Genomic DNA, 16,682 nt, shown 5'->3' on the forward strand with positions numbered 1-16,682 from the left:
CAAATGCCCAGCTCTGCTATGGCTTGCTATTAGCTCTGACCCCCCAGGCAACTTTATTTATTAACATACAAATAAAATTACATTTCAGTACAAATAAAATATCACCATACCACAGCCACGATGGACTTGTTTAGAAATAAAAGGGAAAATGTACAACATCTGCTTCAAGGTTGTAAGCCCACTCATGTGAGTGATGAACAGACTTCAACTTTAGTAGAGAATTTCTAAAACAAGAAAGTTATGGAGGGATGTGATAAGTTCTGTGTGCTCAGCTGATTAAGAAATAGAGGCAGAGGAGTGAGAGTAGAGGGGATAGATGAGAAGCAGGGACAGGAATTAGGAAGAGAGGAGAGAGGGGAAACTGTGGTCAGTATGTAAAACAAATGAAAAAGTGTTATTCGAATAAAATTTAAAAAAAAAGATATTAAAGGCATGTTCAATGACGACCCAACAGTGCCCTATTTAAATGAAAAGATGAGGAACACACACGTTTCCTGATCCTAAATGTGCCTCTCAATAATCATGTCTTCAGTGGCTACAGCTGTTAAGAGTTTAAAGGTTTCATCACCATTTCTGCCTAAATTACAGACTGATCACAAACTATATCATTTTACTGGAACTGTGCAGGATTCAAGCTAAAATTAACACTGATAATAAATAGATAAATAGGTGGATGGGTGGATAGACAGAGAGAGAGAGAGAGAGAGAGAGAGAGAGAGAGAGAGAGAGAGAGAGAGAGAGAGAGAGAAGCAAACCAAGGCATCAACCAGTGTCACCCAAAGGTTGGTAGATTCCTAAGATTAAAAAAAACAAAGGCTAAGGGCTAAAGAAGTGTCTCAGTGGTTAAGAGCACTTGCTACTCTCTTACAGGACCCAGTTTTAGTGCTCAGCATTCACCTATAAGTCCAACTCCATGAACCACCTACTGGTCTCTGCAGGCACGGAACACATGTGGAGCACATACATGCATTCAGGCAAACACATATGCATAAAATAAAGCATTTTTAAAGGCGACAAATGAAGTGGCTTGTGATGATGTTAGAGATATAGGGAAAATGTCCAGTTATCAACAACATATGTGATATGTCAAGAACAGAAGTGAAGAGCCTGTAACTAGAGATCAAAAGATTCAGCAAAAATTAAGGGCATCAAAGCAGTTAATATTTTCAAAAGTGAGACAGTTAAGTGTATAAATTAAAGAAATATGCTGTGTCAAGGACTCAACAAATCCACAGTCTAAAGCAACTATACAAAATGAGTATAAAGACACTGAGTCAACAGTCCAGAGATTGACATGAAGAATCCATTAAAAAGACTCTACAGTTTGACTTCACATCTAGAGTTGAGATCGTAAAAGAGAGGAGTAACCTGGAAGATAGACCCATGGGAAATATCTGATCTGAGGCTTAGAGAGCCAAAAGTGCCCAAAAAGAGGAGACCAAACATTCAACCACACACGCATTCAACAGCCGCCTTAAAAAGGGGAGGAGTAGAGAAAGCAGAGAGAGTATTTAGAGACAGCGGTAGAGGGGTATGCCCAGCAGCACAGACACATTGTTGGGCAATGGAGAAAAGGAAACCTTTAAGTCAGCAAGGGCAAACTGATCCTCAATGTGCAGGACAACCGTGAACAAGCAAGGATGAACATCTGATAGGAGAAAATTGTGGTCAGAAAACAATTGGATGATTGAATTACATATATGTAATGTAGACATTTGCACCATATATGTGTATGTTAAAGAGGAAAGTTTGTTGGCCACATGTTCTGGGTAAAATAAAGCTATGCTTCACACACAAAGACAAACTTTTTTTTTCTAGTTAAAGAAAGAAAGACTCTTGCTAAATTTATCTTAGTAGAAACAATAAATGATGCCGTGCAGGATGGGAAGGGTTCTCACCCTTTTGAAAATGAAAACATTGTAAAGGACAAAACCATATTGTGTGCTATAACACACCAAGGCGTGATATGTGTGTTGCTGTAATCGAGCAAAGGAGGCTATGGTCCTTCACAAAGCAGATGGAGCCAGGAGTGATGGTGAAATGGAATGATGCTGTTGTATTTTACTGTAACTGCATCAGCATCAACCCACTGTAGAGTGTAGCCAAGCACACATCCTTTCTAAGCAAGAAGAATACTCTACGGTAGTGGTTCTCAACCTTCCTAATGCTGTGACCATTTAATACAGTTCCTTATGCTGTGGTGACCCCCAACCATAAAATTATTTTTATTGTTAGTTCTTCACTGTAATTTTGCTGCTGTTATGAATCGTAATGTAAATATATGCGTCTTCAGATGATCTTAGGCAACCCCTGTGAAATGATCATTCAACCCCCTAATGGGGTTATGACCCACAGGTTGAGAAACCCCGCTCTAGAGGCAACCATACACCTCACCATAAAACAAGACATAGTAAATTTATACTATTGAACCAATTTAAATTATAATAACAGACTACAGTGGAATTAATAAATCAAAGGAAAGAAATTTGACGAATGTTCATCTACTTGGAAATTAAAACATCTCCCTTCCAAATAATCACAAGCCAAAGAGAGAAAACAGGAACAGCTCCAGGATATTCTGAATTATAGTAAATAAAAAGATAACACATCAGGATTTATAGGATGTTGAGATAGCAGTGCTGAGAAGAAAATGTATGTCTTTGGAGGCTTATGCTAGAGAAGAAAGATTAGTAATCTAAGGTCTCAGTAAGAAATGAAAAACTGCAAATAGTCCAAAGCAATCATAAGAAAGAAAAGAAAAGCCCTCAAACATCAAAGCAGAAAATGAATAAAATGTAAAGCAGAATATCAATCAGGTCAGTAAAACCCAAAGCTGTTTATTTAGAAAAATAAGAAGAATCCATAATCCTCATGCAACAAGTAAGCATGCCCATCCCTCCTTGGGCAAAGGCAAGGGACTGAACAAGCCCTTAAATCCAGGAATGAAAAAGAGGCTCAGCCCTGACTCCACAGAAATTAATACATGTGTCTTAACGGTATGATAACTTCATGACAAAAGATGGATTATTTAGGTGAAACAGGAAAAAATATCCTAGAAAGAACAACACACACCTAAATTCAGAAAAATGTAAAGTATCTAATTAGTCCTAGAGGAAGCAATGATACTGAATTATTAATTAGATAAAATGAAGAAGGGAAGGAGAGAGGTGAGAAAGAGAAGGAAGAGGAAAGAAGAAAGAGGAAAGGAAACCGCTTCCCACTAAGGCTCAATCTAGCTTACTGCCTTGGAGAATTCTGTAAAATCATCAAGGAAATAATATCAATTATGCAAAAATTTTTTCAGAAAAAAACAAAAGAGGAAATTCTTCCTGAGGTGTCTCTAAAAGCCAGTGTTACCCGGATTCAAAAGCCAGAACAAGGCACTGTTAGAGATAATACTGGGATATAACACCACATGAACAAGCTAGAAGAAATGATACATGTTGGCAAATAAGACCAAAAAGTGTATGATAAAGGACTATGCAGCACAAATAAATTCAATTCATACTGACATCAAAGGCAATTTAATATCTGAAGATCAGTTAATATAATAGAGGGCAACCAAAATAAAATCATATTAATAAAGGCAGACTTCACGATATTCAATACACATAAGAATAAATTCTCAATAATCTAGAAATAAAAAGACATTTCCTCATGTTAATAAAATAGTTTGTGCATATCAAATGTCAACACCATCCTTAAGAGAGACAAAACAGAATGCTTATCTCTGGAGATTGACATGTAGTCATCTCACTACTTCTGTTTAACGTAGAGAAAAGGTGCTAGGTAGTAGAATAAGACAAGAAAAAAGAATTCATGTAATATACAATGGCAACAATCAGAAGTGCCTTTCTTAATGAATCTTAATGAATAATAAAACCTAGAGATAAAACAAAATAAGCAAGTTTTATATGTCATTGCTAGTTTTAAAATCATTATGGAGGTGCCAGGTGGTGGTGCTACACACCTTCAATCCCAGCACTTGGGAGGCAGAGCCAGGCAGATCTCTGTGAGTTCCAGGTTAGCCTGGTCTACAGAGCAAGATCCAAGATAGGCACCAAAACTACACAGAGAAACCCCTGTTTTGAAACCCCCCCCAAAAAAATCATTATGGAGGCAAATATGTTTTTATTAAAGCAACTAAACATTAGAAAATGAAAGTTTAAAAAAAATTCCACTAGAAAGAATATAAGAAATAATAAAAGATTCAGGAGAATGATTTAGAAAGCAGAGAAAGACTTGAAAAGCAAAGGTGAATGGAAGAGTATGTAAGCTCAGACTTTTCTCATTCACCGATGAGAGGCTTTCATAATGTCAAGATTCTAAACCTTCCCAATGGACCCTTAAAGTCACTTCACTTCCTTCCAAGGTTTTCCTTTTGTGTGTTTGATTTTTTTTTTAAACTTTGCAAGATAATCACATCTGTGTGCATACGCAAAGGCCCTGGGTTACCAGAAGCAATGATTTTAGAAAGCAATGCCGTAGTATCTATAGCACCCTACTTCAAAATCACCATAAGTTACCATGACAATGGTGTGAGGTTCATATAAAGACAAACACAGGCTCCCTTAGCACTCTTACACCTGTAGTCAATTGATTTTGAGTAAATACAGCAGCTCAACTCAGAAAGAAAAGTTTCAATAAATATTTTGAGACAATTAGTTGAATTCAACAAATAATTCTGGGTCAATGCCAAAAACTCTGAACTTGAAAGTTTACTTCACAGTGTACACACAATTAAATCAAATGGAAACACACACACACACACACACACACACACACACACACACACACACACACACCATTTTGAGTGTCATTTCTTAAAACATAGGTAAGACCCAAGCCAGGAACTTAGAACTTGGAAGCAAGCTTTTTGAAGAGAGGAAAACCTTGAGATACAAACACTCTGGGACTTGATCACAGGGTAAGGTGCATTGGAGTCATGGAGGTGCAGGGGGCTGATGGGAGATCGCAAAGGGCCACTGGCATAGTCCAGGAGCCTTCTAAACAAAATGACTTCACTTTGAGAAAATACAATTGAAAATGATATTTAAAAACAGAACCTGTAACAAAAATCCTATACTATCCATGGGAAGGTGTTTGTAGGACACACAAGTTCTTGTAAAATACTGTATAACATTAACATACAATCCACACACATCCTACAATTAACTTTGAATCTTTTATAGCATACTTTCTGTCCATGGATGAGAAGCCTGCAGACACAAGGGCCAACTATAATTTATTCAGCCCCATTAAGCATCAACTTGCATGAAATGCAAGTTCAATTTTTCCAAAATATATATTCAGAAAGCATTCAGATTGAATTGTAAGTGACAGAAAAATTTGGGGGATTGATGGTGTTTTGAAACATCAAACGCTCTCTAAATTCTTGCTGAACTAAAACAGTCCTGTTCTGGCTGAACCGCGTGTTCTTTGGTTCATAACTTGCTTAGGGTTTTACTCCCCAGGCTCCACCCTACACAGTACCTGGCATGTGTTACATAACAAACCAGTTCTTAGTCAATTAAACAGTACCTAGTGACTTCCAAGGGTCCTTTTTATGGGTCAAGCAATTAAATAAACTTATTTAATAATCAACATTTATTGGTAAACATGGGATGCATTACTCTTTGATGATACTTCTGGATGGGACTCGAAAAGCCCATTAAGATAACTGGGTTTGGCATTTCTCTCATTTTACGATTAGCTCCATAAAACATAGCCCTCCCCAAGCCCTTTTACTCTCCCAGGCTGCCTCTGTTCTCTGTAGATATTAGCATACATGCCTTCATTCCCAGATAGGGATAATTTGTTATCATGATGGTGTCATGTCTTTTTAACTATCCATACTCATTATTTCATGTGCTACATCACAATCCATTCATGTTCTTCCAGTAATGACATTGTAATCTAATTATCTTAAACATATTTGAAAGCATTATGCAATGTAAAGTGCTGATCAACCATAAGGCATTGAAACCACAAGACTAAAATAAACACTGTGATGACGGTGATCCTCTTCATATTGGATTTCTCAAAAAAGAATGTCAACTTAATAAACTAAAAGAAAAATTAGTATGCACAAAACAATGAGTGCTCTTGTAAATAAAAATCTCTTGTTCATAAATAATGATTCAAACTATAATTGAGAAATTAAGCTTATTCAATAAGTTGGTGTGTTTTGCTCAGGCTTTATGCTATGTTGTTTGAGGAGTGTGGGATAAAGTAAACTGTAGCATTAAAAGCCAGCCTCATTCCAATTTATTTTTATAGCATCATACAAAACAACCCAAGCTTAAAGTACATTCAGGCGCAGGGACTCAAATCCCTAATGGGAAGAAAGCAGCTCCATAAACAGATGTGATCATGGATTCTGAGTTTATTTGCTTGTGGCAAAAATAAAAGTACCAACTCAATAAGTTTTAATTTATAGGCATCTCCACCAGAAAGCCTTTGGGCGCTTTGAACAAAACTGACTAAATATAAAATTTCATACAATAAAACTTGAACTGCTCCATTCTTCTATCTTACCAGGAAATGTAAATTCTTTAGCTGCAGAAAGGGACAATTTCTTCATGTCTCTTGGAACTATGCTGTGATCGAAGAGAAAATGTTGCCATTGGCTATATTCCTGACACCTGGTTGAAGATGAAGAGAGACACCAGAGAATCTCCAGATACCCCGAGTCACTGTGGTTCTGCCCTGGCCCTACTGGACTGCTGGTGTAAATATATGATGGTCGGTTCTAATCGAGGTTGGATCTATCCTGTCCCTTTTTTTCCTTTTTACCATAAAGATTGGTTCCTAGTATATTTCCAAAGATATACGTGTATATATAGTACATGTGGTGTATATGTAAATACATGTTCATGGGTGTACATGTGCTGATGGGACAGCACATGTGTGAAAGCACATGCGAAGCCCAGAGGTTTGATGTTGGGTGTGCTCATCTATCAATATTCACCCTATTTCTGAGTCTCTCTCACTGAACCTAGAGTTTACGGATTTGGCTTGAATGGCTAGCCAGTGAGTCATAGAGATTCTCCTGTTTCCACATCGCAAGTACTAGGATCATAGACACATACCACCATGCCTAGTATTTACATGGGAACTGCAGATCCAAACTCAGGTCCTGATGCTCATGTGGTAAACAGTTTACTGAATAAGTCATCCCTGGAACCCTGGTATAAAGATATCTTTAAAAACCTATTCATGCAAAGTACAAATTAGAGACAATGAGACAGAAGTGTGGCGCCGACTTAGAATCAGACCTCACCTGACGTTATTTTCCTTCAGGGTCTCAGTGGTGAATTCCAGTATGTCTGCTGCTGTCCCCACAAACATCAGAAGAAGTTCTGAGAGTTGGTCTCGAGTAATGGTGCCTCCAATGGGCAGAAGCCACCGTCCAAGGATCAATATTAACAGCAGAGTTTGATGGAGTCCTAGGGTCCAGACTGATTCGCAGACCATGGATAAGTCTTTTAAAAGCACCAAGGCCTGTTGAACAGAGACATCCCATAGACATCATGATTAGGAACTATCAGTGTGTAGAAGATTATCTACTTCAACATGGCTTTCAGTCAACAGTGTGCTATTGTCAACATTTTCCATGAGTCATTCTTCATTTATTAAGGAATGGCACTCCTTTTAGATGAAGACTCTAAAAAGGAACTATAATGGGGTCCTTAAGGTAGGACTTACTTAGCAAGTGGCTAATTTAAACCTTACACTGTTAGTAAAATGATACCTTGTAATGGTTAAAGGACCAATGTAATAATGTCCTAAAGATCATTATGTATTTTATTATACTCCATAATAAAGTATAACACATAGCAAAGTGTGATAAATTCTATATTAAAATTATAAAAAAATACAATATTTTCCTTTTACTGATTTTAAACCTGAATTTACTAAGATTGGAGTTTTTAGCATAATACAATCTTCCTTTTGTTCATCATTGCTTTAAAACTCTAACCAGAAAAAAATTAGTGTTTATCTGTTTACTTAATTGAAGGGAATAATTGTAATATTTTCTATCTTTACTCTGAATACATAGCATATTATTCAATAATCCATAATTTGACAAGAAAAATTCAGTCTACCTTTACTCTTAGGTTTTGGGAAAACTTAGGTCCCCTAATATATATCCTGGAGGAAACATCCTTCCCGTTTAATTTCTAAGTAAATTTCAAATTATGTTACTACTGGCTTAGGCTAAAATATTTAAAGATTATAAGATCTATGTCACAAGTAGACAAGATAATGATTCCAGGTGACATCTCCTGTGAGGCTTCGAATATATATAACTCATTCAACTCACAGGGGCAACACATTATCAGGATAAATATTACTGTTTTAGTTAAGATGAAAAACTAGTGACTTGTCCACAGTGACATAGGTGCTTACTAACTAGAACTTGAACAATAATGCATACACTGCTCTTGTCTATTCTGGGGCTCCATAGTGTGTCTTATTTTAGAAAACATCTTTCGGCAGTAGAGACCTTTGCTTGTCTTGAGTTCCTTCTGTGAACTGTTTTCAAACAGGTCATTATCAACTTGCTGAATATAAGATGTGTGCAGAAAAAGAGCCACTCTATCATTGTATTTTGACAACCCCTTTTTCTATTACATGGATATTATATATATTTATATATTCCCAGATACTTCAATAAAATAAGAAAAGAAAATAAGTTATGCTCATTGGAAGAAGAAATAGAACTGTCTTTCTTTGCTCAGATATCACATACTTTTAGATGTACAAAGTCCTAAAGAACTGGTAGGGGAAAGAAGAAAAAGCTTTCCTGGAGTGAATAAACAAATTATAGAATAAAGATTGATATTCAAAAGTCAATCTTCTTTCTGTATACTAGTAAAGAAATAGATGTTGAAGCTAAAATTCAGAATCACTTACTTTGTCACTGTGAAAAATAAAAACACTTGGTTATGAATCTAACAAAATGTTAAAGTACATATATGTTGTACATACATCTATGTTAAAATATGTTATATTAATACATATATATTAGATAGATAGATAGATGATAGATAGATAGATAGATAGATAGATAGATAGATAGATAGATAGATAGACAGATAATAAAACTAATAAATGCTGAGATGTTAAACCAGTCTTTCTGTTTTCTGGATAGTACTAGGAGTCAAACACAGGACCTTGTATCATGAGGCATGTGCTCTATGTCCACAGTCCTTGAAGCCTGCAATCACGATGGACTAACTGGAGAGATGTCTCATGTTCATTGATAAGGAGACTCACCATCGTCAACATGTCAGTGGTCCATGACTTGGCATGTATTTGATGTCAGCTCAACCATAGCATCATCAAGTTATTTTGTGAGTGTTGAAGAACTGAGTCTAGGATAACATGGAGAACTAAAACATCCACAAAAGCTCACACAATATTAAAGGAGCACGAAACTGGAGTTTTGTAATTACTACTGCCATTACAAAGACAGTGTGCTTTGGGTAAAAAGTATAGACAAATAGGTCCGTGGGACAGAACGGAGACCCCAGAAACAGACCGCACAAACCCACAAGTAATTTTCAATGTGTTAGCAAATGTAATTCAGTGGAGATAACTGTTTTCAAAAAATAGTGCTGGAATAACCAGGCCTCCACAAGCCAATAAATAAATAAATGAACCACGTGAATCTATGGAGCTTCCACTCTTCACAAGATTCAAAAAACTAGACAAAGCTGTAAAGTGCTCAGAAGGCTGCATCAGGGAACGCCAGCATGACGTGTGTTATGATGGTGATTTTAGGTACAATATCTAAGGTAGGATCTGAGAAAGCATTAGTAAGCTGATCTTCACTGTAATTAAATTTTCCTATTCTATAGAAGGCAAGAGAATGAAAGGACAAGCCAGAGGCACTGGAAGAAATATTTCCAAGAGAGGCACATCTAAAGAACTGTTACCCAAAGCATATAAAGACCCATACAATTCAACCAGAAGGTAACAGACAAGATGGACAGGTGGAACTATTTAGGGGATGCCACTCAGTGGCTGGATGTGCTTAGCATGTGCAGAACCATGGGCTTGGTCTCTTTCATCACAAAGAGAGAGAGAGAGGGAGAGGTGGAAGAAAAGAAGAAGGGAAGGAGGGCTGGAAGAAACAAAGGATAGAGCAGTGTTCTCTAACTTCCTAAAGCTGAGACCCTTTAATACAGTTCCTCATGGGTGGTGACCCCCAACCATAAAAGTACTTTTGTTGCTACTTCAGAATTACAGTTTTGCTACTGCTATGAGTTGTAATCTAAATATATGTGTTTTCTGATGGTCTTAAGTGACCCCCGTGAAAGTGTCTTTTGACCCCAAATGGGATGATGATCCATAGTTTGAAAACCACTGGGGATAAAGGGAGATGGAGAGGGAGCTGGAGGGAGAGAGGAAGGGGTCTCCCTTGTCAGAAGTGGTTTGGGTGTGTGGAAAAGGAAGGGTCATTGATAGGCAAGCACGCATTTCGGACAGATACTCTAATACATGGGTCTAAAAACCCATAGAACATACAATACCTAAAGTGAGTTCTTATCTAAACTATAGACATTTCGTGATAATGACACATCCATGGAGGTTCTTCCATTTTTGGTTAAAAATATTAGGACTGGGGAATATGGCTCAGTTGGCAGAGTGCCTAAAACTCATGAGGCCCTAGGTCCAATCTCCAACACCACATATACCTGAGGTGGTGGTACGTGCCTATAATCCTAGCACATGGAAGGGAGAGACAGGAAGATTAGAAGTTCAAAGTAATTCTTAGCTACATAGTGAGGTTTTTTTTCTTTATTAAGACTTTTTTTTATATATTTTACATACCAACCACAGGTCCCCCTCTCTTTCCTCCTCCCATCCCCTCCCTCAGCCTTGCCCCACAACCCACCCCCATTCCCTCCTCTGAAAAGGTAAGGGCTCCCAACCTTGGCTGTGGGATAGTCTGTCTGAAATCTATACAGATGTTGGATTAATATCACCAAGGTGCAAGATATGTTAAAAGGGATGATTGTGAATATATGAAAGAAAGAGGTATATGGGTAATCCAGCCACCTTCCTCTCAGTTATACTGTGAATTTGAATTTACTCTGATTGAAGCAAGATAATTATTATGCACAACTATATATAAAGTATAGACATAATTAGATCACATAAATCTGTGACAATATAATTAACATGCTGCAATATGATACATTTTAGTTTACGGTTCTATACACTTGTTGTAAGAGTTGTGTTCCTAATGCATGTGTTTATTAATGTAAAGTACATCATCATGTAGGTTATAAGGGTTCAATGAATGAAATACATCTTCTTTTACAATTCTTATGCCAAAAACTTTTGCAGCTTTATGAAACTTTTCATAAATGGTAGAAAAAGCGCTCACTGTCGCCACGATCTTGTCCATTTCATTGGTGTATTTATGGGACACCATGGGTTGATTGACATCTCCTCTTCTGCTGAAGTTCTGTGCCAGCTTCTCAGACAGGTTGCTGCAATGCTAAGAATTGAGGGTAGGTATACAAAAACTATCACAACAAAGTAACAGCAAAGTATCTTCACTCCATGCAAGACACGATGAAAATGTGGAACATTTACAGAGACCTTATGAACATTACCTGAGACCAGAATATGAGGTGGAGAGTGCTCACTGCATGACTCCCTTTCCCATAGCATAGGAGGATACAGATGCTGAGCCATCATAGACAGCTGTAGAATCTATGGGTTAGTAACTGGGGTCCCTTTCTTGAATCTTTGTTGGAACAACTGTGATACAAACTCTGAGAATACATTTGAGGCTGATTATTACCAAGAAAGCTCTCTATCTAAAAATATCATTCCAGCTAAATAAATAATCTAATTACTTTTCACCCTTTGGGCCAGGCATCAGCACAAACAAAAAGTCAGCACGTCCAGTGTCCCAGATGCCAGTGCTCTTACTAAGCCAACTTAGGGCTGTGGGAAATTTGATAATTGACTTAAAAGATGATTTCCTTCTTTCCTTTCGTCATCCTGTACAAACGAACTGTCTATAATCTTATCTAGCTAGATACTGGGAAACTGAGATAGAATATGAGTTCTATGTGTAAGACAAGGAGACACAGCTGGCTGTGTAGCCGCTGTGGTCATATACTTTACAAGCTGGCTTCGGATGGGGGGGGGGGTCAACTCTTTATAAGCATCTGCAGTGCTAGCATGTTTTATAAACACACGCACGCACGCACACACAGACACACACACACACATGAGAGAGAGACAGACAGACAGATAGACAGAGAGACAGAGAAAGAGACACAAAGAGAGTCTGTGAGAGGCAGAGAGTTCCTACTACCACTATTACCACAATCGCCACCATCACCACCATACTCCATGATTACGCATTTCACTAGAGAGAAATTATTGGGAAAAAAGAGCTAAAGCTGTAAGAAGTGTTTTTTCCCCTAGTTATTCTCAATATTACGCCATTTATTCCATAAGCCATTTGACAAGTAAACAGTAAAGTCGGCCCAGAAGCCATTGTTTTCTTCTCTCAACCTATGTGACTACTGTTGTAAGTGAAGTAACATGAATAATTAGGAGTATGCACACTATGTGTGTATGTACCTGTGTGTGTGCATGCATGTATGTGTGTACATGCAAGTGAAAGTGCAAGTAAGTGTATGTGTGTGTGGAATGTGAATGTGTCTGCACATGTGTGTGCTTGTGTTTGCATGTGTTTGCATGTGTGTGCATGACTGTGCATATTCATGTGAATGTAGGTGCATGTGTGTGTATGTTGTGCTTACATGCATACATGTGCACATGTGTGTACATGCAGGCCACTAAGGTTTAAAAAAAGAAATAATGGAGACAAAACATTTAATCTTTGATCCAAACCCCAAATCATCATTGGCAGAGTAGCGTTGTGAACCTAAGTATGTAATTGTCACTAGAGACAAAATTTTGACCACCTTTTTATTGCAGGCGTGAAAATATACTGTGTGTTAAAAGTGGTGAGGTGATAGGTTCCGATAACTTTTATCTCTAAAACTCCACAAACATCTTGCTGTTAAAGGAAAATGTGACTCTTGAAGGTGGTGCCTTCTGATGTGGAAGCAAACAGCTTTGCATGTGCATCATGGTGCTAATCAAGCTCTTCTCCTTTCCCGTTACTCAGTTTTAGATTGGTGGGACTCTTCTTTGCAGGATATTAAGGCTGCCATGAACCGGGGATTGACTCCTCAACCCTAATTTGACTTTCTCTGCTTTTGTGTCTGTCATTCGAATAGGCATCATCAGACAAGGGATTTTGTGAAGGTGATTTTGGTACCAGCATGTTACTTATTTATGGTTATGTCATTACAACCTAAAATATCCCCATGACTCAAAGATAACAAGGGCATCATGAAGAGCTGGGCGTTTCCATTGCTTTCAGTGAGCTCTGTCACAAGCAGAGCTCACATGTGGTCAGAATTGAAATCCTTAGGACATTTTTGTTTACGTGTGCATAGATCACATTACTTCAGGGATGAAGGTATGAAACTGGTCATCTAGAATAACTGGGATGTAAATAAATGGAGAATGCAAATGGAAATTAATATTTATTATTTAGTTTTAATTATGTGTACATGTATGTCTCTCTGAGTTTTTATGTCATATGTCTGTAGGTGACTAAAGAGGCCAGAAAAGGGGGTCAGAATTTCCTGGAACTGGAGTCCAGTGAGCGTCAAGACCTGAACTTGGGTTCTCTGCAAGATTAGCAAGTGTTCTTAACTACTGATCCATCTCTCTCATTTCATATATGGAAAGGAAATGATTCTATTCCATCATGGAAAAACTCAGGTGATCCTTTGCAAGCTCCCTTGAAACATTAGAGAGTGTGTTCTGGACCAGGTGTTGGTTCTGAACTTAAAGCCTTCTAAGCCCCTGGGTTCTCATCTATAAAATAGAAATATCTGGACCATGCCTAATGTACAGAGTCCTTAAATCTTTAAGTGGGAAAAATCTATCTGAAAACTCTGTGAAATGTCTGTTTCTATGCAACAAAATGGATTATCACAACCACTAGAGAACAGAGGGGATTTCTATATCTCCCTCAATTCCAAAATGCTACTTTTTATTTTTTTAAACATAATCCCAATATTTTTTCTCTCTCTTTTTCAACTTCCATCTCTGCTTGCCCTGTCTGCTTCAATCTACAGGTATTCATTTTAATTTTCAGTGTCAAATCACAGCAATAATGGTACGATTTCTTTTGTAGTAAGAAAATCACAGGAGCTCTGCCCAAGGCTCAAAACTCTCTCTCTCTCTCTCTCTCTCTCTCTCTCTCTCTCTCTCTCTCTCTCTCTCTCTGTCTCTCTCTCTCTCTCTCTCTGTCTCTCTCTCTCTGTCTCTCTCTCTCTCTGTCTCTCTCTCTCTGTGTCTCTCTCTCTCATTACAAAGAGAGTTTTTGGTTACATGCTATTGGTTGTAATGGGATTTGACCTGTGTATCAATTAGCTGTGTAATCCATTTATATTATGAAAGCATTTGGGAGAAATGAATTGTTACTGTGGATGATAGCTATGTCACAGAATTGAATGTGTAGAGAAGAAATTGATTCAAATCACCACAGCATATTTTCATAGTCCTGAAAGGTGACTCAAGTGGTCCTCCAGCTCGTTGTGGTCTTTTTTATCAAAGCCATGGTGACTTGAATCAACCAATCTACAGTCACAAAATGACTTTAATGCAGACATTGAAGTTGCCTTGGACTTTAATGAATTTCAGCATGAGATTTGAGGAGGAGAAAGGTTTTCTTCATGGCTGCATGATTGATATTTGCTTGGGAATTTCGTCAAAAGCAACCCACAAAGGTAAATGACTCTCTTTGTGCTTCAGGTTTGCAGGAAGCATTTTCAGATAAAGTTACATATAAATTGGAGACTCAACCTTGATATAAAATAACAGCCATAGCAAAGAAATCTATACAGGGTCAATTTTGAGCAAATCTTGCCTAAAGCATTTTATCATTGAAGCTTCCAAGGCTCATACAAGAGAGTTAACAAAACAAATGCCAGGCTCGGTCTTGAGTCCGTGAGCCAGACAAGTTCCTGGAGGAAGTAGGTCAATATTTAAAACACTACATAAGCCAGGAATGCTGGGGGATGCCTGAACTCAGGAAGGTGAGCCAGGAGGATTACTTCAAGTTCAGGGCCAGCCTGGGCTACATAGCAAATACCAGGCTAGGCTGTGACTCAATAAAACAAACATGAGTGATGGTCACTGCTTTTATAAATGGGGTTTGAATTGCAAGCCATGGTCATTTTCCATGTGGTTGGATAGGTATGGTATGATACCTTTCTCTATGATGGTATCATGATAACACTCCCTTATGTTTAATATCTGGATATCTGGCCCATAGATACTTTATTCTATTTCTATTTTTAGGTGTGTGTGTGTGTGTGTGTGTGTGTGTGTGTGTGTGCGCGCGCGCGCGCGCGCGCACGCGCCCCACATACATGCTGGTGTCTATTGAGACCAGAAGAGGGCATTAGAGATCCTGGATATGTTACAGGCAGTTGTGAGCAGCCTCATGTGGATGCTAGGATCTGAACTCCAGTCCTCTGCAAGAGCAGCAAGGACTCCTGACCTTTCTGCTCTTGCAACCCACAGATTTATATTTTACTATGAGCTTTCTCTTCAACCCACAGATTTATATTTTACTATGATTTCCCAGCAAGCTCCGAAAGTGTGTCTCCTAGAATCTGCTTCACTTGTGTTTTCCACAGTCCCTAGCAGTTTGAATGCATTCATGTGGGCACAGATCACGTTTCTTTTTCTTAATGTAGTTTCATTTTTTTTACTTTTGTATTTTTTAAAAATGTCTTCCTGGAAATGCCAGAACAGTTCTTAGCAGAATGAGACTCTTAGCATAACTTCTTGGGACCACCTAGGCTGCAAGCACTAAGTCATATTCACAGAGCTAGGGAGACAGCTTAGTGGCAAGAATAAGGGTCTGAGTGCAAGTTCCCAACACCCATGTGAAAGGTAGGCTTTCCTGCAAGACCCTGTGACCCCCGAGATGGCAGGGACAGACACAGGAGAATCCCTGGGCTTCCTGACTCAGTTCCGTGACAGAGTTTGCCTTGAGGAAATTTGGCAGAGAGGGACAGAGGAAAACATCCTATATCTGCTGTTGGCTTCTGCAGGAGGAACACTGTTTCAGGTATGCACGTGTATATCTACTAGACACAGAAACATACATCACACCCACACATATGCATACAGACATAAATAGATAAATATATCATGTTCACATCCCCCAGTGAACTCTAGCTAGCATGTTGGGAGAAAAGGAGGGTAGATCTTAGAAGAAGATCACTGTGCTGATTGGTTCATTTATTTTTTTTATTTTATATTTTATTTTATTTATTTTTTTTGTCAACTTGATACAAGCTAGGGTCATCTGAGAAGAGAGAAACTCAACTGAAAAAAAAATGGCCCCAAGCTTAGGAGGCATTTTCTTAATTGGCGATTGATGTGGAAGAGCCCAGTTCACTATGCACAGTGCCACTCTCAGGCAAGTTGTCCCGGGTTCTACAAGAGAGCAGGCCAAGCAAGCTGCGATGAGCAAGCCAGTAAGAAGCACTCCTCCCTCCATGGCTTCTGCTGTGGTTCCTGCCCTTAGGCTCTTGCCTTGCTTGAGT

General features: G+C 38.3%; 1 protein-coding gene across 1 annotated transcript in view; it reads right to left on the reverse strand.

Moving 5' to 3' along the window:
* Positions 1-16,682, reverse strand: part of Tmem26 (transmembrane protein 26) — a 47,091-nt gene that overhangs the window by 12,833 nt on the left and 17,576 nt on the right. The window contains exons 3-4 of the mRNA XM_028877231.2: positions 11,402-11,515; positions 7,283-7,503 (exon numbers count right to left, since the gene is read on the reverse strand). Coding sequence (XP_028733064.1) covers positions 7,283-7,503; positions 11,402-11,515 — 335 coding nt within the window. The remainder of the gene's footprint in view (positions 1-7,282; positions 7,504-11,401; positions 11,516-16,682) is intronic.

This window comes from Peromyscus leucopus, chromosome 16_21 (genome assembly GCF_004664715.2).
Source record: "Peromyscus leucopus breed LL Stock chromosome 16_21, UCI_PerLeu_2.1, whole genome shotgun sequence".
Taxonomy (NCBI): Eukaryota; Metazoa; Chordata; class Mammalia; order Rodentia; family Cricetidae; genus Peromyscus; species Peromyscus leucopus.